The following is a 21,693-nucleotide window of genomic DNA, read 5'->3' as shown; positions in this document are numbered from 1 at the left end:
AAAAGCAGGTAGAACATGAAGTAGAGCCCCAGTTACTTAGCAAGTAAAACTTTTATTAAATAAATTTAGGATTTTTTTTTGACCAGAGTGAGGAATTTGACATTGACAAAGCTTGTATCGCACCTGTAACATTGTACAGTCACATCAGTAACTGTGATGGAAGAAACTGTAAATGCTTGTTTTAAACCAGCTTGACCTAGGATTCCCAAAGTCCTTTTTTTTCCCATTTTGCATTTGTTCATCTTTTTTCTTTTTTTTTTTTTTTGTTCAAAATTAGACTAAGTTTAAACTTCATGAAATTACTTGTAGCAGAAATAAAGTACATTATACAAATCACATACATAATAGATGTTAAGTATAAAAATGGTATTTACAATAAGTAAACATGGACTATAGAAACACACAGACTCTCACAGCTTCATTCACCTCTCATAAACTCTCAGCGTCAGACACAGAAGGGTGGTTGAGGAGATGTGAAGGTACTTAAAGGACTGTGCCACAAACACCTGAACAATGGGCAAATGGAGGAGAATGAGAGTTGGCTGAGATTCTCCAAAATCCCCATAGCTCACTTCAGTATCAATTGCACCAACTTTGCCCCACCAACTCTCTGTTCCTATTTCAATGTGCTCACACACCCTCACACACACACCAATGTTTGTGGTACCTTATCAAACTCTGGAATCTTGAAATCGTTCATTCCTTAATCACTCTGGGGTTTGTTGGTCTGTTCTGCCTTGCTTTCCTTTCCTTATTTTTGTAGAAAGTTGAAGAGACTGTTCCAAACTGTTCAAGGGATGTGCCTTGTCAGCGTGACACACCCCCCACTCCCAGGGGATCTTTTTTAAATCAAGTTCTGAACTACATTCTGTGCTTTAGAGTATGTGTATATAGTGTATAGAGCTGTCCCTACATATATATATATACATGTATATATATATATATATATATATGTATATGCTGCATAATGTATAATATGTTTCTTGGAGAGGGTGCTGGGGGAAAGAGCCCCAGAATGGAACCCTCTTTCATCCTATTTTCCTTGCATCTGCTGGGGAAAGCTTTGCAGCAGCTGTGTGAGGTGAGTCCTCCTGCTGAATTCAGAGGGAGAAAAGGTCCTGTCTGATCTGGAATGAGAACTGCCCACTCCCCAGTGCTGGGTATCCAACACAGGGAGGCACTGTGCAGCCCCTGGGAGGCTTCTCTAACTGTTCTGGAGATTGCATCTGCTCACACTCTCTTATCTTCTCCTGCCTTCATCAAGAAAATGCTGTTGCCATGGAGATCTGTGAAACATGGATCTGTGCCATGTGTGGGGAGGCAGTGCAGTTCCTCTAAGTAAAGGGACTGGTTTCCTGTGCTTTCAGCCTAATCAGGGAGTGCTCAGGGTAGGGTCTGGCACCACATCCCAGGAGCTTTGTCTGCACAAGCCCTTGGAAAGGTAAGACTGAGAGTTCTCAAGATCTTTAACCAGGCTGGTGCTAAGGTGGATGAGTGACTCAAGCTGAGCAGCTGACTGTGCCCTAATCCTGGAGGAATGTGTTTCTCCTACTTCTTGCTCGTGTTGAGCAGAGAGATGTGCTCTCTCTCTCCCCCCAACCCACCCCCAGCCCCCCCTCTCTCCAAGCATCCTCCCAAAATGTTCAGGCCTATCTGCAGTGCGTGCTGAGAAGACACTGTTGCAAAGGTAAACCCCTAATTTCCAATACCTCTTGCAAGCAGTCAGTCTCTGAATGGAAAAGTTTGGTCCTGTGAGCTAGTTTAAAAAAAAAAATAGAGACTGTATATATTTATAGTTATCTATGAAAGGGCCAGAAACAGAGCAGGAGGGAGGGAGGGACGGAAGTAAATTTCCACACATCACTGCAGTAACCTAGAGACACACCAGTGGGTTTGCTTGGTCCATGGACTCCAGCCACACCCCGAGAGGAAGAGCTCTGTGTCCCCAGGGGCTGCTGGTTTGCTGGTCCCTTTGCTTTGCACCACGTTAGCAGCAAATATGCGAGTCCAGGCGTGGCAAGAATCTTCCTCCTGGGCAGATATTGAGCCTTCTCTTTCATTGCATGTCTTGGAGAGGAGGGGAGGAGGAAGATGGGGTGGGGAAGGTGGGAAGCCGAGGAAGGAAAGGGGTGGTGTCAAAAGAGTCGATAAATTTACTGGCCTCTCTGTAAATCAACCTGAAGCAGAAATTCTTCCTCTGGACTTTCCCTTCACCTGAACAGAAAGGGAGGAGGGAGGGAATTGGAAGATTAGGAGGACATCTATGCAAACCTCAGGCTTTGAGTTGCTGCTGTTGCTGGTTAAACATGGAGGACTGACCCAAATCAGATCAGCCTCTCCCTGTCTGTAGGCTGGCAGGAGCTGGCTCTTGGACAGCAGCTCTCATGTGAGGCAACTCTTCTGTGGCCCTTCAAGATCCCATCTTTTCTCTGCTTTTCTCTGATCCCTGTGAATTGTGGGATTGTCTCTTCTCACCCCAGAAAGCATTCTTTGCAGACTAACTTCAGGGCCCATATAACAATTGAAAACTACTGGGGTTTAAAACCTTTTTAGGCAGTCAAAAGCTTTTTGGAAGCAGTTGGACAGCAGACTGGAACCTTGCTTAGACCACAAACAGGCCACTGGAACCATCTGCCTGTCAGGGCCCTGAGTGCACTCAGAGGCCTTGATGAGCTTGACCAGCCTCACCTGCAGCATCTGCCCACACTCTGCCCATGGGTCCAAGAGCTCTGTGCCATCAGCCTTTGTCTGATCTACAGCATGGCAGTGCCAGTCTCCATCTGTTCATGGACAGGTCATGGCCACAGATCTCATTACCTGAACTCCAACCCTTGGACTGTATTCCCACCTCAGTGTTTAGTATTGTCATTACAGACCTGCCTGGCAAACCCTGGACAATGTCTGACCCTGTTCACCTTCACCAGACCTGATCCTGATCTTGACTCTCCAGCTTGGCTTTGGGCTTGCCTCATTGCCACAAATTTGTCTGACTATTGTTGAACCTGGCCATCATCTCCAGGCCTGCTCTGGTCACCTTGCTCAGGTGAAGCCTCTGCCCCACCAGCTGTGTTATTGCCTCCACTCCTGGCCTCCCACTGCAGGGAGCAGCTGGACCTGTGTTCAGAGCTGTGCCCTGATGGTGCCAGTTTACCTGTGCTGCAGAAGTGACTCCTGCTTGCTCACTGCTGTCAGTAGGGATGGTTGGCATCCTTGGGCCGTTTTAACTGCACCTTCAAGCGTTTCATGCCAATCTGGAAGCCATTCATGGCCTGGATAGCAGTCTGTGCACTGGATGGGTTGTCAAAGCTTACAAAACCTGAAGGACAGGACACAGGGTGGATGATAATGGCACTGTTGGTGCCATGCCCAATACGAGTGTCATTGTTGATCACGCTTCCCTTGCCTGCTCTTACCAAAACACTTGCTCTGGTTGGTGGCACGATCCATGAACACCTTTGAGGAGATGATATTGCCAAAGGGCAGGAACATTTGCATCAACTCGTTGTCTCCAAACTCCTGGGGGAGATGGTAGATGAAGAGATTGCAGCCTTCAGGACCTGCAGGTATGGGGGCAATGGGGAAGGACAAAACAGAAAGCCCCCAAAGGGCAGGGGAAGAGAAATGGGCTCAACTCACAGCACAGCACTGGAGCAGAGCCCTAGCACTGCCTCCTTGTGCTCTGACCTCCCCTTGCTCATCTCTCAGTCACTGCTCCATAAAGGGGTCTAAGAGCAACTGGGAGGCTCTAAACAAAACTAGAGTTTCTGGGCAGCAGATTCTCTTTCAAAGTTTGCCTAGTTCCTACACAGCATGCTGGACCAACTCTAGGAGTGTCTGGGTGCTGTTTGTGGAAGGAAATCAGCTGAGGTGAGAGTTCACAGCAGACCCAGTCCTGGGAGAGAGCAGACACTGCTGTGTGAAAGCTGCTGCTGTAGCACTCCCTGCACTGTTGCCTTCAGTCCATCAGCCACAGCCTTAACTGGAAACCTCCTGGATTGCCACACATCCAATTTATGGGCTGACCCAGTCCTGTCCACTCCTTCACTTATGAACACAAGAAGCTGCTCCCTTGCTCACACTTGCTGTACCAGTCAGGAGCAAAGAGAAAATGCCCTTGCCTCCAAATTCTATTCAGGTCAGTTTTGAAGTAAGTTGAAAATAAATTCAGTAGGCTATGAAGGCTGAACATTGAGGAAGGTACATTGGAGGGGCTGGTTTGACTGGTACCACTGTTCTAGCATCAGTAGAGAGGGGGATGAGTGCTCTTTTCCCCTGACTGCACAGGGAAGGTGCTGACTCTCATCCCCTTTGCTGTGAAAGTTTGGTGTTCCAGGGCCTACTGCCCTCTTTGTACCTGGCAGCATTTGGCCAGAGATGAGCTCAGTATGCACAACAAAAATTCTGTGATCCTTCCCAGTCCACTCACTGCAGAGATGTTTCCATAACCCAGCTCCAGGATTAAAGATCAGTGGACAAAAATTAGTGCTACCTCCTCTCCACTGGCTCTGTGGTGCAGAATATGAGCTCCACAAATCCCACCCACACCCCTGGATGCACCTATTCCCCCTCTGATCCTCACCTTCTCGCTGCTGCTGCTGCAGGATGGGAGGCTGCTGAGGGATGCTCTGTGCAATGGGGGTGATGGTGGTGGTTGGATACACAGCTGTAGCCCAAGGAAACAGAACAAACCGTTTACCTAAGGATCTGGTCAGCCACATAAGGGCCTGAGGGAGACAAGGGAAGCTGGTACCTGCATACTGCTGGACTCCTGTGAAAGCTGGGTGCAAAGTCTCTGCTACTGAAGGGCTCTGGGCTGTAGAGAAAAACACAGAAGCACAGCAAACAGAATCACTCATGCATTCTGTGTGTGTGTAGTGTTGCTTCCCACCCTCGCCCCCAAGTGAGTCTCGGTGCCTAGCTGGGAGGGAGCTACAAGTGTTCTGTGTAGGGAATCCAGAAAAGAGGAACTAATTGCAGTTCCTCAGGTCTGTGCATGGTATGGGTGGTTTTTTTCCTCACTACCTGAATATGGCACAAGGCCGTTGGTGTAAACTGTTTCCAAGGTTGGATGCCCATTTGGGAATGGTACCACTCCAGTAAATCCATTGGAAATGGGTGCCACCAGTCCTGGCACGGCTGCTGTTCCCAGGAGAGGTGGTGAATGTAGCCCTGTAGAACAAGAAGAGAGGACATCCCATGAAAGTCAAGGTCCCATGAAGCCCCTGCTCCCCCCACCCATCTGCCTGGCAAGACTGCTATGTTTGAAGCCATTCTCTCTATTCAGCACGTGGAGATGACAGACTGTTGCTGGAGCCTCCACAAAATTAAGAGGCAGCACTAGTGGGAAGAGTGTGTGCAGAACTGCCAGTCCTGACTGCTGTCAGAGCTTTGGGGTGGAACTGCTTTGATCTGGCTTTGCACAGCACCTGGCATGACACATGCCTGTTCTGACAGGGGTTTGAACCTCATATGCATTATTGCTGTGGGATGATGATCATGAACAACACTGCTGACCTCAGAGTCAAGTGCAAGCCTGGGATCCCTGTCCTTTACAAAAGGGAGAAGCTGCAGCACAAATGCACAGCAGCAAGGTAAAAGGATGTGTGTTGAGCATGTGAGGGTGTCAGGGGGGTTGCAGGAGTTTGTGCAGAGCAGAGACTGCTGTGCTCAGAGCCTAGATTGTTAAACAGGAGCAAGCTAATGCAGATGCTGAGCCTGGAGAGATGCAGGAATTGTTTTACCTGGGTTGCTCCGTGCTGAGTGCTGGGGCAGGAGGTTCCCTGCCAGGGGAGGTCCTCACCTGATGCTGGTGCAATGGGAGCAGCTGGCAGCCCATTGAGACTGACAGCACCGATCTGCTGGATGTGGCACGGGGAGAAGGCGACGCCCGGGCTCAGGTAGCTGCCGTGGGAGGTGGAGAGAACTGTGGTCTGCTGCTGCATCAGCTGCAAAGCAGGACCGTGCAGTCAGGGCTCCGTGCTGCCCAGGGCCTCCTGCTGCCAGGGCCCTGCAGAGCTGGGGGAGGCTGTGCAGACCAGCCTGGCTGTCACCTCCCCCAGGTCCTGCCACCTGCCCTGGAGCTTCCCCTGACACTGCCAGACCTGCTGGGGTGGGCACTGGTGGTTGCCCTCCCCAGGCCCAGCCCCATACCCAGGGCCCACAAGGTCCCTGCAGCCAGGTACTCACGAAGCAGCTGCCCCTGCCGAGGTGGGACAGTGCTCTAGCCACCCGTGAGAGTCCCTGAGAGCTGGGCACAGCTCCCCATCCTGCAGGCAGGGCACACAGCTCAGTGGGCATCCATCCACACAGCCAGGGCCATGGCTGGGCACCCTCTGTGCCTCGCCCTCTCTGTGGGCTAACAGCCTCGAAGGGTTGTGGCTCACTCAGCTGGGCACCAGGGCATCAGGACAGCCCCTTCAGCTCAGAGCCCCTGCAGTGGGAGGGGAGCAGGGCAGGGCTGTGCTCCTGGCACCCAGCAGCCATCTCCCCACAGGCCCTTCTGTGCTGTCAGGCACAGGCCACTCTCTCTGGTCACTTCTCCTGGGACAGTGCCAAATATTAAATAACAAGGCTTTGCCTCAAGGAGCAGGGTCCAAATCCGTCTGCTTTTGCCCAGCCTCAAGGAGCAGATCGTGCTGGGAGACATGCAGGGCTTGCTCTGGCATGGGCACCCTGCCATGCAGCCAGCTGTGTGCCCAGGTCTGGTTCTTGTGGCCTCCTTTGCCATCAGAGGTCTGCCCCATGCCCCACTGAGCCCAGCCTGTCCTCTGGCACTGGCCTGCACCCTGGGGTCAGGGGACATCACCTCTGTGTGGTCCCGTGACACACATGCCTAGGCAGAGATGCACAGGACAAAAGGAAGGGTGGGAAGGCTGGGAGGAGGGTTAAGAGAAGAAAAAAATCCTTCTGGTCTTGTTTGACCATCAGTGGGAGCATAAGATGCCCTCAGAGTGCAGTGGCAACAAGGACTTAGTTCTGGATGCAAAATTATCCAGCTTTGTCTTCACCAACAAGCAAGAAGAGCACGGGAGGCACAGGCCCTTTGGAAAATAGTTTCTCAGGATGTGCTGAGGCACAAGGGTTTGCCACAAGGCAAAACCCAAGAAAATGACAAAAAACCTTCCTTACATTGCCACATCCCACTGTCTGTTTTGCAACACAAACACACAGCTCTCCAGGAACCTCCCTCATCCACAAAGGGGGAAGTCAAAGTCATTCTGGTCCAGGTCTCAGCTGAAGGATCTGGTAATGGTGAAAAGTTCATGGCTTGCTAAACCTCCTAATTTCCTCCATACAGGATGATTACTGTATTACAGTATGATTACTGCTCTTGCACAAAAAGAAGAGGAATTTCATGGCACTGCTGCCTCTCTAGGCTGGTACAAGCAAAGCCACTTGGGTGAAATTGGTTGGAGCCCTTTTGGGGGATCAGTGAGTGCTCCCAGACCCATCCCAATGTGGGGGCTCTGGGGACAGGGGACTGACAGCAGCAGGGGTCATTCCTGTGCCATTCCTGAAAGGAAAAGCCCTGATATCAGCTCTCTGTTCACCACCACTTCATCCTTGGCTCCCCTGGAGCTGGACTCACTCCTGTCACTGGGAGCCACCCACGCTGGGGACACAGGAACCTGCTGAGGCTCTGTGCAAGAGCCCAACGTGTCCCTGGTCCTGTCCCCACACTGTCCCCATCCAAGGGTTCAGGGACCAACATGTTCCTTACTCACTATGTGAATATTGATCTTCTTTATTCTCATTAATGCCTGTTCTGTGCTGGGCTCTGGCTGGACCAAAACCTGCACCCAGCTGCATGAGGACCAAACTGGCATTCTGGAATTGTTCTCATCACTTACATAAAATTACCATAATGAACCATAAGAGCAGAAATAAAAAGGGGGGAGGTATGAACAAATTATGTTTTGTGTTTGGAACTAATTAATTTATGATATGCAAGAAATATTCAAGCATTATAAGCACTTAATAAATTGCCCTAGCTGCTTTCTTAAGACTTCAGGCCTCTTTTGTATTGGTAATTTTTTTTTCAGCCCCCAAACATTTCCCTGAGTCCATCTGAACTAACTTGTTGAATAAAATGAACTCATTTGCAGAGACACCTGGGATCAAAACCTGATTCAAGCATTGAAACAAACTGCTTTCAGATGCTTAGGCAGTTGTACTTCCCAGATGAGACTTTTTCTTACACTTTCAGATAACATGCACTGTTTGACTATTTTAAGTATCTTATTTTGCATATTTGCATAGATCTGAATAACTTTAGATTGAACTTAGTGTATGATTATTTCATGTTAAATTTGAGATAGTTTTTAAAGAAAAAGCCATTAATATAAATTTAAAACAGACAACTGAAAGCAAAACAAAAACAACCCAGGCTCCAAACTTCTTCCTAAACTCCTGGGGACCACTTTGGCTTGGTAACACTGCAAACCCCGTGGGGACAGGGAGAGAAAGTATATTAAATTATTACCCTATTAAAATTATTAAATTATTAAATTAAATTATTAAATTTAAGTTATTACACTATGACTCTAAGAACCTGTGATGCCTCTGATGCACCAGTTCACCCCAGCAGCACTCACTCCTTTCAGTCTGATTCAGCCCCATCCACAATGGTCAGCTGCATCTCCCAGGCCTGGGGGGAACCTTGGGTGCACCAGCTACTCCTCCAAGCCCAGATTTAGGAAGGCATCAAGGATTTTGGGCTTCCCCTCAGCCCTGGCTCACCAGAGGTCCCAGCTTCCATGGGCTGCCCATGGCAGAGCATTTTGAGGAGATTCAGCATGGAAATCCCTCTCTTTTGCCCCCACTTCTAGAGATTCTCAATGGCATTTCAAAGGGCTGATTCCCTCTCCCTCTGCTGGTGGCACTGTGTGTGCATGAGAACTGGCTGGGATCTCTCCAAAGGAGAAGGGAGACCAAAGACTAGGATGGCACAAGAGAAAAAACAGTCAGGTGTGAGGTCAGAGCCTCGGGGGGAAAAAAGGAGAACCAAACCCAGTGGAAAGTAAAAGGAAAAGAAGGAAAAAAATCCCAAAAAAGTAGGAGACAGGCTGAGTCTCAAGTCAAGGGGAAAGCCAAAACAGTCACAGAGCAGGAAGGCCAGGGAAGAATCAGAGACAGAGCAACACAACAGACACAACTGAGAAGAAAGAAGATGCAGACAAGCAAGGAGGCACAGCTTAAGCCTAACTGCCTTCTTGTCATCAGCAGCAGTTCCTGAAGATTAAAACACTGAGTCTAGAAGGTCTCACTGCTCTTCCTCCTTGCACAGCCTGGACCACGAGCTGATAAAGCACCTCCTGCCATCATGAGGATCACTGTGTGATCCATTCCTGCCTTCTCCACTGTGCCCAAGTCAGTGCCATCTCTAGGACAGCAGGAGATACACCAGGATGATCATCTCAGAGCTGAACCCTGCTGAGCTAAGCCACAGTTCTTGACCTCAGGTGCAGTTGGCTCCTGGGCTGGACAGAAAAGAAGGATCCTGGCAGAAGATGGTGCCTGGTCAGAGATGGTTCCTCCCACTAAATCATGCTTCTGCTGGAAGCCTTTGTGCTTGGAATGGGTCAGCTGTTCTCAGCTTCAAATCAAATAATCTGTGTTGGACCCATTCTGTGTCTGGTTTGCAGAATTACCCAAAGTTATGGAGCCTCATATGTATTCCCTCTTTTCTCATTCATACTCTTGCCACACATTTAAAAAGCATTTGGCAGTTTCTGGAGAATCTCTGAGAAGAAATGGCCAACAACTGAGAAACAATTCCTTCTCTGTCATGTGAATGAAAGGAAGGCACATCAAGCAGATGCTGAAGCCAGAGGAGAAGGAGGTGTCCATGTATACAAGAACAGGTTTATTTGCACTCCCCCGAGAAAATTCCTTTCAGTGACAGTGTCTACTTTTGAGTTCTTTGTTGACACAAGAATCTCTCATGCCTTGAGCAATTCTGAGCCTCCTTCCATGGGCTTTACACTTGGCAGCAGAGATCTGAAAATTACTGTCACCAAGGAGGCTCAAATGATGCTTCACCACAGCTGATCTGGGACTTGTTGAGTTTGGGACCTACCTCAAACATCAGTGGCAATTGCCACCATGGCTCCAAGGTAAGGAGGTTCTCTCACTAAAATCCAAAGCACAGCCAGGCTGCTGAGACACCTCTGGCTCTCTGCTACTCACTGCTCCCTCTCTAGCACCTTGCAAACCCCACAGTTCCACTGGCCAAGTGAGAAACCCTGGGAGCTAAGGACAGCACTGGGGGAAATAGGGCCCTCCTGGGGATTTCAGCAGAGAAATAAACTCGTGAAGCTGGGCCCCAGAGCTCTCCTGGTGCTCCAAAACCAGAGAGACACACATTTGTGCCACAGACCCAAGGGAAGAGTTCGCAAGTTGGTATCACATGTCTGGCAGACATCACCCAGGAACCATGGCTCTGAGCTGTCCTCAAAACAAGACAGAAAGAGACTGGGTCATGACTGACCTGTTCCCAACACCTCCACATCACAGAAATCCCAGGCTCACTTTGAGGAGGCCCCAGCTCTCCCCTGCCCCCCCCATTCCAGCAGAAAAATGCACAAAAACCGTGCAAGACAAGGCAGCTGAGTGGAGAAACAAGCCAGGAGTACTCCCAGGTTCTGGGAAGCTTTCCCACAGCTGCCAGGAGATCAGTTTGTGCTCTCCCAGGTGCTGCCCCGGGGCCAGCAGGACAGCCTTTCCCCACCCACCCCCGCGGGATACTCACAGCCTGCGCATAGGCGCTGTATGGGCTGAACGGCAGGGAGAGAGATGGAGTGAAAATCCCCAGCTGCCCCACCATTTGCTGCATACGGCGGAGGGTCCTCTCCTTATCTGTGTCAGCAAACTTCACCACTAGACTGGAGGAGGCACCCTAGGCACAGAGAGAGGAGACAGAGAGGAGGCAGGAGAGAAGAGGCGTGGGACAGCCAGAGAGTCAGCGGTCAGGCAGGGGAGGATGGGGCAGGACAGGCGGCAGAGAGGAGTGGGAAGAGGAGCAGAAGAGCAAATATTGGCGTGGAAGTGCTGGGGAGCTGCCTGGAACCTGGGCCGTGCCCTTCCCCATCTGTCTGTCCATCCAACCCTTCCCTCTCACACCCTTCCCCTCTCACCCTGAGCCTCGCACAGCTGCCTAAGTGGATGCACACATCCCTGGCTGCATTCACCAGGTGATGGTACAGCCAGGAACACCCAGGGCATTGACAGCCACCATCACCATCTTTCCACCACCATGAGCTTGGCTGGACAGGCAGAGCAGTTCCTGGCAGCTGGGATATCCCTGCTGCAGCAGTGCACTGTCCTGTCCATGAGGTGCCCCGATTTCAGGTTGGAGATTGCTCAAGATGAGGCCACAGCTGCAGCTCCACTTGCACAGGAAGGCACAGCAAGACAACCCCACACAAGGCCCAAAATAGTCCCACCCACACCCAGCCCACCCCAGAGGCCTCCTCTACTGCCTAAATAAGAGAAGCCAAGGATTGTGCTCAGACACTGAAGCCCTGACCACCCATGTGGCTGAACTGTCAGCTTTCACCCTGCTCAGTTTTGAACCACTCCAGGTAGCTGTTTCCCAGACAAAACCAGGGTCTGACTTTTGGCTCTCTTTTATTTAGCTTTTATAGCTGTGAGTGCTGTCACTCCCAGTCTGGACGAACACAGCCACAAACAGCAGCCCAGGAGACAGGATGGTCACTAAGAGTGGAGCACAGATGTGCACACACACTCACACCCCCACACACAACCAGCTGGACACTGCAGGTGAGCCTGTTGTGGTTTTTTGGAGAGTGTGGGGCGGTCCCTGCAACAGGGAAATGGGACAAGGATTAGGAAGAGGGTAGGTCCCCTGGCCTTATACTCACGGGCATTGTCTGGCTGCCATGGAGTGCGTGGATTGCTGCCTGAGCCTCTGTGTGAGATGAGAACTTTACAAAAGCACAGCCTGGAAAGGGACAGAAAGAGCACAGGAGATTGCAGTGACAGGACTGCTGTGAAAGTGCCATCACGCAAGAGACAGTGTCTGTATCTCAGGTAAGGCAAAGGAAAGCCACCCCAAGGAAGCAGGGAACAAAAAGGATGACTCATCCCAAGTCCTCTATCCTGGAAAAAAGAGGAAGGGTCTCAAATTATTACTTCAATGATATAATCTACAGATGATGTCACCATCTCCACCCTTGCCCCGATCACCTCTTCCCCAAGTTTTCTGTGGACTCCTCATTGTGCATACAAACACCTCAGCCTGCATCCCCAGACTGACACTACAGGCTCACGAGTGACCCTGACAGCTCAGCTACTCATCGTGCTCCACTTCCCCTCCTCTTCCCTCAGTCTCTGCCCACCTTCCCCAATCCTCCCTGGCAGCAGATGACTCTTCCTGCCCTGCTCCCTATTCCTGGTTGGTTTATGGGTTCCCATGAATACAGGGTGGGGAATAAGCGCCCCACTGGGAAGGTGAGGCTGGTGAGCACTACCCAAAGAGCAGGGACAAAGGGCAGGACACACAGAGGGTTCACACCTTTGCTGTTCCCATCAGGTCCACGGAGCACCGTGCATTCGTCAATGACCCCAAATGGTTCAAAGAGCCGGAGCACGTCATCCTCAGACTGCTGCTTATTTAACATGCCCACAAAGAGCTTCCTGTCCCCTAGGGGCAAACACAGAAACATCAACCTTCTATGAGGCTTGCAGTCCAGAGCAGGAGGAGAGGAACACTTAAGCACAAAACAGCCTAGTGTTAAAAACATGCCTGGCATGGAAATGATTTGCTGTTGGCTGAAATGCTTCCAGGGGTGAGAAAGCAGGGTCTGCCCAAGCTCCTCACACCTTCAAAGGTTTCTGTGGCTTCCCTTGTCCTACCCTCCCCAATGGGAAACAAAAGATTAATAATTTTCGTTCATTCATTAGCATTTTCATTTCAATAATCCAACAGAAATTATAATAAGAAGAACTGTCTGGGCAATTCCACTTCTATTGATCAGCATGTGAAGTCCAACAGGTACCTTTGGAAATACAGCAGACCAACCCAGGCAAGGAAATAAACTCCAGGACTTTTGGCTTATGTTTCCTTTGCCTTCTTTCCAAGATCATCACTATCTTAGCTGCCATGTAACCAAGCATTTTTATTTCCATTTGCCTTTCCCCACTTCAGTCTAACCAGCTGTCTCCTAAGGCCTGGGATAAACCCTGGCATCCTGGATCCCAGTCTGCCTCACTATAGGATCACCCAAATACCAGACAGTTGGGTGAAGGCCAACCATCAGCTCCATGGTCCCTGCTCCCCCCCTCTCCAGTGGCATTTTGTACCCAGGTCACACTGCCAGGCAGCTGGAAGAGTGGCTAACACATTTGACTTTGAGCTCAGAGTCTTTCTGGGTTCCTCCTCAGAAGAGAAAAGTGAGGATTATGGTTTTATTGGGGTGGGTAAGTGTGGAGGCAAGAAAGGTGCAGAGTGTTGTCCCACTCTCTCTCCCCGCCAGCAGCACCCACGAGGATCGATCCCATGCCTGGTGCTGTCCAGTCAAGCACAAACACAGCAGGGTTTGGGGCAACATCTTCCCCAGACTGATGTGAACAGCAGTAAAACAGCACAGCACTGAAATCCCAGCCTAAACGCCAACCCAATCTCTGTTTTTGTGAGGAAACAGTTGTGCCAGCCCCAGGGATAACCCTCCCCCACTGCCCCAGATCTGCGTGGGGAGATGTGACCCACAGGAGGGAACGTGTCGGGATGTGGCTGCGGAGCAGCAGTGCCAGAGGATTCCTTATTGTTAGCGACAGGATCAGAGGGGCTGCCTCCCAACAACCCAATGCAATGTGACGCACGTCAGGGGGAATAGCAAGGGAGCTGCTCTCTGTTTGAGAGTGCAGTGACCTGAAAAACAACAGGTCTTGGAGCTACAGCGGCAGAGCAGCTCCGGGGAGGGTGGTGTGTATGGATGGCAGGCAAGGATGGCACATGACACATTCACACTGTCACCGAGGCTTGCCCCAGCCCTGTCCTTGCTCCCCTTGGCTCAGGGGATGGCTCCCCACCCAGGTGAGGAAGGAAGGCACCTTTCCTACTGCTCAGCGAGGTACAAACACACTCAGCAGGACCTACACGTGCCATGGGTCCCTCACTGAAAAGGAGATGCACACAAGCAGCACTAATGGACAAGCACAAAGGCTCACACACGCCCAGGGACACACTTGTACATGCCCAGACCCTGAGGACGCCTTCCAGAACAAGATTCCTTAGTGAGCAAGAGGAATGTGCAGACAGACACACTCAGACACCACAGGGAGTCACCTCGTCCTGCACCAGAGCCCCAGCACAGGCTCAGCCAGGCACAGCTCTCCTGTAGCCCCAGGCAGACAAGTGCCACTTCTGTCCACCACACACAGAAAGCGTTAGAAGTGCTACAACCAAGGCTCTTAACCCTGATACTCCTGATTTATATAATTAGAAGTGGCTGAAATATATGGCCTTGTGTACTTTTTTAAAAGCCAAATTTCCCAGCTTCCCAATTTTCATGATTCCCTGGGTAACTAAACCTATGGGAATTTTATCCCCTTCTGTTTTCCTTGTGATTCTTTCTACATTTCTCCCTGCACCTGCATGGCAATGGCTGCATTTGGAGAGATTATTTCAGCTGATCGAGTCCATTCAAACTGGTGATGCCCAATAATCCCCAGCCAAGGCACAGGAGCTGACAAACCAGGTACTGGACAGCTGCCTTCTGAGCAGGGAGACAGCCCCTGCCACCACAAGGGCCACCTCAGAAGTGCTGGTGGTCAAACCAACCAAAAAACAGCACGTAAAGAAGGTGAAAAACCTGACTGGACAAGGGGGGTGAAAAAAATGGCACAGGACAGGAACAGATTTACTGGGAGGTGAAGAGGAGCATTGAGACTAAAGGAGCAGTAGCTCTGTGCTCTGACTGACATCACCTGGAGCACAGTTTGGCCATGGCAGGGGACACTGGAGCTCTGTAGTGTTCCCCTTTCTTCTACCCTGAAACTCCATTGCAGCTACAAGCAGGCCTTATTTCAGACAGGTGCACCATGCTGCAGCCTTTGGGTGGAAAAAACAGGGAGCTCCTTAAAAAAATCATCGACAAAGGGGAGAAATACCCTGGGAAATGCTTGTACTGGCTTTAGGTGCTGTGAAATAATCCTCTGTTCTTTGAACTAGTGAGCAAATAACTGGGGGCTAAGATTTGACAGCCAGAAATGCATCTGATGGTCTTGCCTTTCTCTTCAGGGACCCCAGCAGAGCCCTGGCTGGCTGAGGCAGGATGGTAAGGGGGTGTTGAGAGATCTGGGAAAGTCAGTTATACGAGAACTTGGAATCAAATCAACATCAAATTACGAGTTACTCATTATTTTCTCCTTCAAAGAGCCCTCAGATTTCCTGGGTAATTCCTGTGGTTTCTTCCTCACACCATTTCTGTTGAATCAAAAGCATTTTTCTTTACCCTGCACTTTGGGAAAAGTCCATTGAAACAGTGAATGCTCCATCCTTGCAGTTTTACTGCAGGTCCCCTGTTGTCTGACAGGGCTCACTAACAGAACCTTTTGGAAGTCCTGCCTTCATGTGGGAATTTCAGCTTTCCTTCTTGGAATTTTGGAGAAAAAAAAATGCCAGTCTTCCTGGCTACGCAGCACAGCTTAAAACTGTGACATCTTAGAAACTCAGGCTATAAAGGCAATATAAATACACACACCAATGGGTTTGGAATATTTTCTGAATGCCCAGAACAACAATAGTAAAGGGAATGAAATCACTGACAACATAAGATTTTTTTCACAGTGAACCCTGTTTCATGCAGCCCAGTTCTGAATATCACATATAGGAAAAGGATCCAGCCTGTTCCCTTTGGATGCCTCTGCAGCAGCCGGGGACCTCTGAAAGAGCTTTTCTGCTGCTCACCTCTCCCTGTCTGTATCTTGGAGCCCAACCCATGATCCGGGATCCTCCTGATTCCGTCAGCTTCCAAACAGGGCTGTTCTCCCACAATATCCAGGCTGACTCATCCCCCTCCAGCCGGGCTGGAATGCTGCAAACCTTCCACCTGATCTGCTGATGCTAAAGCCATCGATCCCAAACCCACAGGCATTCTCAGGGCAGATCCTAAACCCGCTGGCATTCTCAGGTCATCAGCTTCATCATTCAATCCAGCAGGGATTTCTGCAGCACTGGAAGATCTCCTCTCCCCTCCTCGGAACAGCACACCCTCCCCTCCTGCTGTTTTCCCCTTCACTTTCCCTACAGCTCCAGCTTTTCACCCTCTGATTGGCAATTTCCCGTGCTGTCCAGCAAGCAGGGAAATTCACTGTGATCTCTGACTGTCGAGTTCCCATGGAAACACGCTCTGGGCACCGTCAGCCACGCAGGCAGCAGGAGAGGGGAGCCAGCACAGAGCACGTTGTTGATGAAGGTGCTACGGGAACAAGGCAGGGCATGAGGCCGAATGCTACAGCCAAGAGGGAGAGCACACTAGCACTGGACACAGCTCCTACAAAGCCAGGGAATTCAGGTCATCTGGCCAACAGCTGGCAGCAGCCAGGAGCAGGGAGAGAGGGAAGCCCACTGGCTGTGGAAGGGATGCAGCAAATCTCCTCGGGAAGCACAGAGCTTCCTTGTCCCTGGGTAGTGCTGAACGGCTTGGGTTACCTGTCATGTCCCATCACTGCAGCCCAGTGCTCCAGACAAGCACACAAACTCCTCTGCCCCCTCTGCTCCACCTCCTCCTGGCACTCCCAGGCTCCCAGCAGAGAGCAGGGGAAGCTGACAGTGCCTGCCCCAGAATCACAATTCCCACTCTGAACTAATGCAGGCAGCAATTTTTCCCTAGTGAATTCCTTGTGCAGGGTGAAGGAACACTGAGCATCCAGACATCCCCACCAGCCCCTGGCAGGGTTTGACCAAAACTGCCCCTTTGACAGAAAAATTAGCATCTCTTAGACCAAGAGACAAATTCTGGTGCTCTAACTTCATGTACTTAAATCAGGGTGCTTTACTTGAGAAATGTCAGTCCCTGGTGAGTATAAAAGAGGTTCCCTTCAAGGATAATGCAGAGCAGTGCCTCACTGATGCATGCAGCTATTCCCTTGATAAATTCCTAATCCATACAGTTCTGCCCTGCCCCAAATCTTTTTTTACCTCCTGACAGTGTGGGGCTATTGCTACAGAGAATGGTTCTTCCCATATCTGGAAAGTTGCTCATCCACTTCTCTGACAAGTCCAGCATCACGACAGAAACATTTCAGGAGAGCAACCTGACTCAGACAAACACCGGGTGCTGTCTTGATGCTGCTCCTGCCTCAGGAAAAAATCCAGTTTGTCATGGATCCTGTGGGAGCTGCTTATTTTTGAGCTCTGCAATGAGCCTGAAGGGAGGAGCACAGGCTGCAGGAGACAGGTGTTCAGACTCCAAAGATTCCTGTTCTTGTCCATGGGAAGCAGAGTTGATGTTCTGACATTTGTAATCATTAGGGAATGTGGCACTTTTCATAAGCTTAGAGATTTCAGAGCCCAGTGCCTTGGCCAAAAGCTTGTTTCCAAATCAACACCCTGGTTTTTAACCTGCTGACCTGTTTCAGCTCGATTTGACAGAGGCATCAGAGATCTCACATCCCAACATTTAATACTAGGTGAGTGTGCTTTTAAAAGGAGGATCACACAACCATAAACACACACATTCATATAAAATATTATAAAATATATCTCGTCCTCTTGGCAGTGCAATAACCAAAAGCAACTACAAACTGCTTGGAAGTTTAAAACAAAAGCCTTCCAAATCTAAATAAAGCATGCAGGACAAGCTGTCCCACAGCACAAACAGCATCACACAAACTCTCTCCCTGCCTCTACTAAACTGCTTTCAGGGGCACCACCACCAACACAAGGCACAGAGAGGCAGGTGTAGGAATGGAGAGAAAAGGAAAAGAAATAGATCAGCAAGGCAAGGAAAAGAAGCAAAATGAGTTAATGGATTTGGAAAGGGCTGAAGTTGCGAACCTTCTCCACCTGGAGGAGGCATTTGAGCTGCTGAGAGCTCCCCATTAAATTACCAGATTCTCTTGTTCCCAGCATTCCAGCTCTGAACTTCTCAGTATATGCTGCTCTGACCAAGCTGGTCCCCTGCAGGCTAGCAGCACCTCCATCTCAGGATCCTTTCCCTTCAGACATTATTTCCCCATCATGTGATCTTTTCTGCAACAGCATTTTGGCCTTGACAATGTGCTGGGGGCTACTGCAGGACTGAGAGTGGCAGGGCTGAGACAGCTCAGCACTGATGGGGGAGGCAGTGGAGAGAGCTGCAGACAGGGGAATCAGCTGCAGAGCAGTGAGCTGAACACGTTAGAAAGCCAGTGCTGCTGCAGGGATCTTTTATTGGGTTGATCAGGTGTAGGAATGAAGAAACCTCTTCCCAAGGGCTTCAGGAGCCACACAGCTCTGCTTCAGTAATGTCCTGGGACAGACTAATGGCACCCTCAAATAGCTGGGAAAGAGTGGAGGGGGCAGCCACATCATCACCCTTAGGAGCTGGTGTGCTGTCAGCTGCCTGCTGTGTCCAGCTGTGTCCCTACATTGCCCCCCTGTCCCCCAGACCTCTACCACACACACAGACTCCTCACACAGAGGAGGGCAGGGTCAGGACCCTGTTTCATTTCCTGGTCCCCCTCACGAGCACAAGGCCACCACAGGAGAATCAAGGAGAGATGACAACTACCTCCACGGCTCTCGCTGTCCGCAGGTTTCACCTGGATCGGGCGCGCCATCTGCAAGGGAAGAGAAATGCAGAGGTTATTGCTTGGCCCAGTGCCCAGCACACACTGCTAAAGGCACTGTCAACAGGGCAGCAGCAGAGTGGCAGAAGGGAAACCAAGACATTGTGATGGCAATCAGTACCCTTGAAGAAGGGGGCATTTTTTCACAAAAGAAACCTGGCGCTTTTCCCTGCTCAGCTGCTCGCCCCAGAGAACAGCTCTCCTGGAAATGCCCACCATGCATAAACCTCTGCCTCCTCAGGTGCTGCAAGTGGCAAAGAAAGGACTCTGAAGAAGCAGCTCATCACCATGTGACTGGAGCCTGAACAGTGGTCAGGGTGGCCTGAGGTGAGACTATGCCTGGAAGCTCTTCCTGTGTCTGCCCTGACTCAGTGCAGGCATGGCCACGTCACCTAATTGAGCCACTTACTGTCCTTGCAGCAGGGAAGAGACACTGCCTCTGAACTTGGCTAGAAGAAGCACAGCAAGCAGGCAAGTCGTGTTTCCCCTTCCCCAGCCCTCGTGCAGACAGAGCTCTTTGCACCAGACTAGCTCTTGAGAAGAGCAGTGCTGCTCTCCAACAACATCTCTGGCCCTCAGGGACAATGCTCAGGTCAAAAGTGGCAGAATTCCTCTAGCCTGGGTGTTGAGAAGAGGTTTTTCCTTCTCTTGCAGCCATTAGTGTCATCAGCAATAATCCAACCACAAACAAGCCTGAAGGGTAGCTTAGCTCACATGGTATGGGGATTCTCCAGGTAAGACAGAAGTAGCTGCTTTAAGGAACCCACAGCTTTAACTGTCTGCTTTGAAAAGCAGGGCAAAACTCATCTGCTGGCAGGTCTGTGTGTCCTGTGCTGCCCAGAGAGGCAGCTGACAAGCTGTAGCCTCCTTTCCCAGCTAGCAGGATCCAACTGCACCAGAATATCCTCCAAGGAATGGTGCACAGGGCAGATTTCCACATTCCCAGCACATCTCACTCCATGTCTCTCAGCATCATTCACAGAGGCTGACAGTGACCTGAATCGGTGACATTCATAATAAAAAACAATCAGAATATCACAGGAAAGGCCTGCACATGAGCTGCAGGTCCAGGCATAGTCTGCCCCCTCTCTTAGGAAACCCCCTGAGGAAAAACAGCAACAAAACAGAAAATGAAATCAAGCCATAAAAGTCACCAACTGAAATGTGTTTAGAAGCCAGCATGCAATATGTGGAGAGCTGTCAGTCTCCAAGTGGTGGTTGAGCCAGACTGGCCAGAAACCAGAGGCAGAGCCCACACTCCCAACAGCTGGAGGAAATCCGTGAGGTAGCTTTGCAGTTCGCAGGACAGAGATGCCAACCAGGAGGTGACAGGCTGGCATGGCATGGCACACAGCCTGGCAGCTGGGGGTTGTGAGCTGGCTTCCCCTCACTGACAGACCTCAGAGGCTGGGACCAGGCCCATGCAATTCCTGCCTCAAGGACTGATCATGGGGCTGCTGCTAATGGCCCCAGAGATGGGCTGGCAGCTCCTCAAAGGAAGGCCAAGCTGCTGCTGTGCTGCGCCTCGACAGACAACAACCCCATCTCCCAAGACCTGCTGAATCATTTAGGGAAGAGGCAGAGGCTGCAGGTCCTTTTCCCTTGTCTGGATCAGCTGCATGGATTTGCAGAGCTCCTGATGTCCTGCTGTTGCTGCCATGTGGTCCCAAAACTTGCAGCACTGGAACTCGCCAGCCTCTGGGCTGCTGCTCCCCCCAGGAGCTGCCAAGGGCCTGGCACCTCTTGCCTGAGCTGAGTGGGATGTGGGGCAGGGATTCAGGAGTCTGCGGTCAGAGATTGCTCCACAAAGCCTCCAATTTCCTTGCTGAGAGGCTCCTGTCACTGTTCACGGGCCCTGGCAAGCTGCCCGTGTGAGCTGAGGCTGGCAGAGCTGTGGGAGCAGGCTGAGTGGGAGAGGGCAGGCAGCCCAGATGTGTGCTCAGAAGAGAGGGCTCCGTGCAGAGCCAAGAGAGGCAGCTGGCCACGTCACATCCCACTGCTCCCCCAGCACCGAGGAATAGTTTTGTTTCTACCCAGGATGCAAAACCAGGGCTAAACTAACTGAACTGATGGGGAGGCAGACCGAGAGACAGACTCAGATCTCGGCTCCTGTGAGGAAGCCAAAGCCCCAGAGCCATTTGGGGGTAGGAGGGGCGGAAGGGATGCTGTGGAAATGCAGAGCACACACATCCAGCACCACCCTCCCAGGGATGCAGGGGCTGAGGGCGAGGAGTCGGGAAGGAAAGGGGGAGAGAGGGGGAGGTTAAGTACCTGAGGCCATCTCCCTGTCCCCTCCCCCAACAGGGCTGTCACTCCAGCTCCCAGCACCTAGGATAAAGGAGGTGTTGTCATGGAAACGGTTATTCACCACATGGAACCTGACATTTGCAGTTGCCATGGAAACCAGCTCTTGGGGGCATTCCCTCTGCTTTGCACAAAAGAGACATTTTGATATGATCTCTGGGGAAGGGGCCCCCTCTATCCATCTGTCCATCCCTATCCTTTCCCCCATCGCAGGGACTTCACCCCAGGGGTGGTGACCTCACTGAACCTGACACCGTGGGCGAGTGCTTCCCACAGGGCCACTGACCCAGTGAGGTGACGTGCCCACAGCTGGGCCACAGCACGAAGCCATGGCAGGAGAGGTGGCAGTGCCAGTACAGTGCTGTGGGTTACAGATCTGGAGGCAGCTCCTGACTGGGGCTACAAGAGGAAGCAGGGCTGCCCTGTACCCCGCAGCTGCGGCCACAGCTCCTCTCTTGCCCACCTGAAACAGCACCTGGGCTGGGCACAGGAAGACTTTCCCTCAGCCTGTGTTGGACCAAGCCCTCAGTCAAGGGCTGCCCATTTCCTGAGGTCTTGCCAGCTCCAGTGACTCTGAGAGACACCCACCAGCCT

General features: G+C 51.0%; 1 protein-coding gene across 4 annotated transcripts in view; it reads right to left on the bottom strand.

Annotated features, from left to right (window-relative positions):
* Positions 1-32: 32 nt before the first annotated feature.
* Positions 33-21,693, bottom strand: part of CELF5 (CUGBP Elav-like family member 5) — a 36,922-nt gene continuing 15,261 nt past the window's right edge. Inside the window, exons 3-13 of one of the 4 annotated variants that reach the window (XM_085040783.1) lie at positions 18,735-18,786; positions 12,536-12,664; positions 11,883-11,962; positions 10,751-10,897; positions 5,801-5,945; positions 5,023-5,169; positions 4,751-4,813; positions 4,580-4,663; positions 3,414-3,557; positions 3,152-3,316; positions 33-2,214 (exon numbers count right to left, since the gene is read on the bottom strand). In XM_085040783.1, the coding sequence (XP_084896909.1) occupies positions 3,189-3,316; positions 3,414-3,557; positions 4,580-4,663; positions 4,751-4,813; positions 5,023-5,169; positions 5,801-5,945; positions 10,751-10,897; positions 11,883-11,962; positions 12,536-12,664; positions 18,735-18,786 (1,119 nt within the window). In that variant the 3' untranslated portion in view covers positions 33-2,214; positions 3,152-3,188. Of the gene's footprint in view, positions 2,215-3,151; positions 3,317-3,413; positions 3,558-4,579; positions 4,664-4,750; positions 4,814-5,022; positions 5,170-5,800; positions 5,946-10,750; positions 10,898-11,882; positions 11,963-12,535; positions 12,665-18,734; positions 18,787-21,693 lie in introns of those variants that run through there. The other 3 variants (XM_085040784.1, XM_085040786.1, XR_014846290.1) reach the window with 3 other exon arrangements.

This window comes from Lichenostomus cassidix, chromosome 28 (genome assembly GCF_008360975.1).
Source record: "Lichenostomus cassidix isolate B80296 chromosome 28, HeHo_3.0, whole genome shotgun sequence".
Classification (NCBI taxonomy): Eukaryota; Metazoa; Chordata; class Aves; order Passeriformes; family Meliphagidae; genus Lichenostomus; species Lichenostomus cassidix.
Note: the sequence above shows the minus strand (reverse complement) of the source record. Positions and strands in the feature narration are given on the sequence as shown.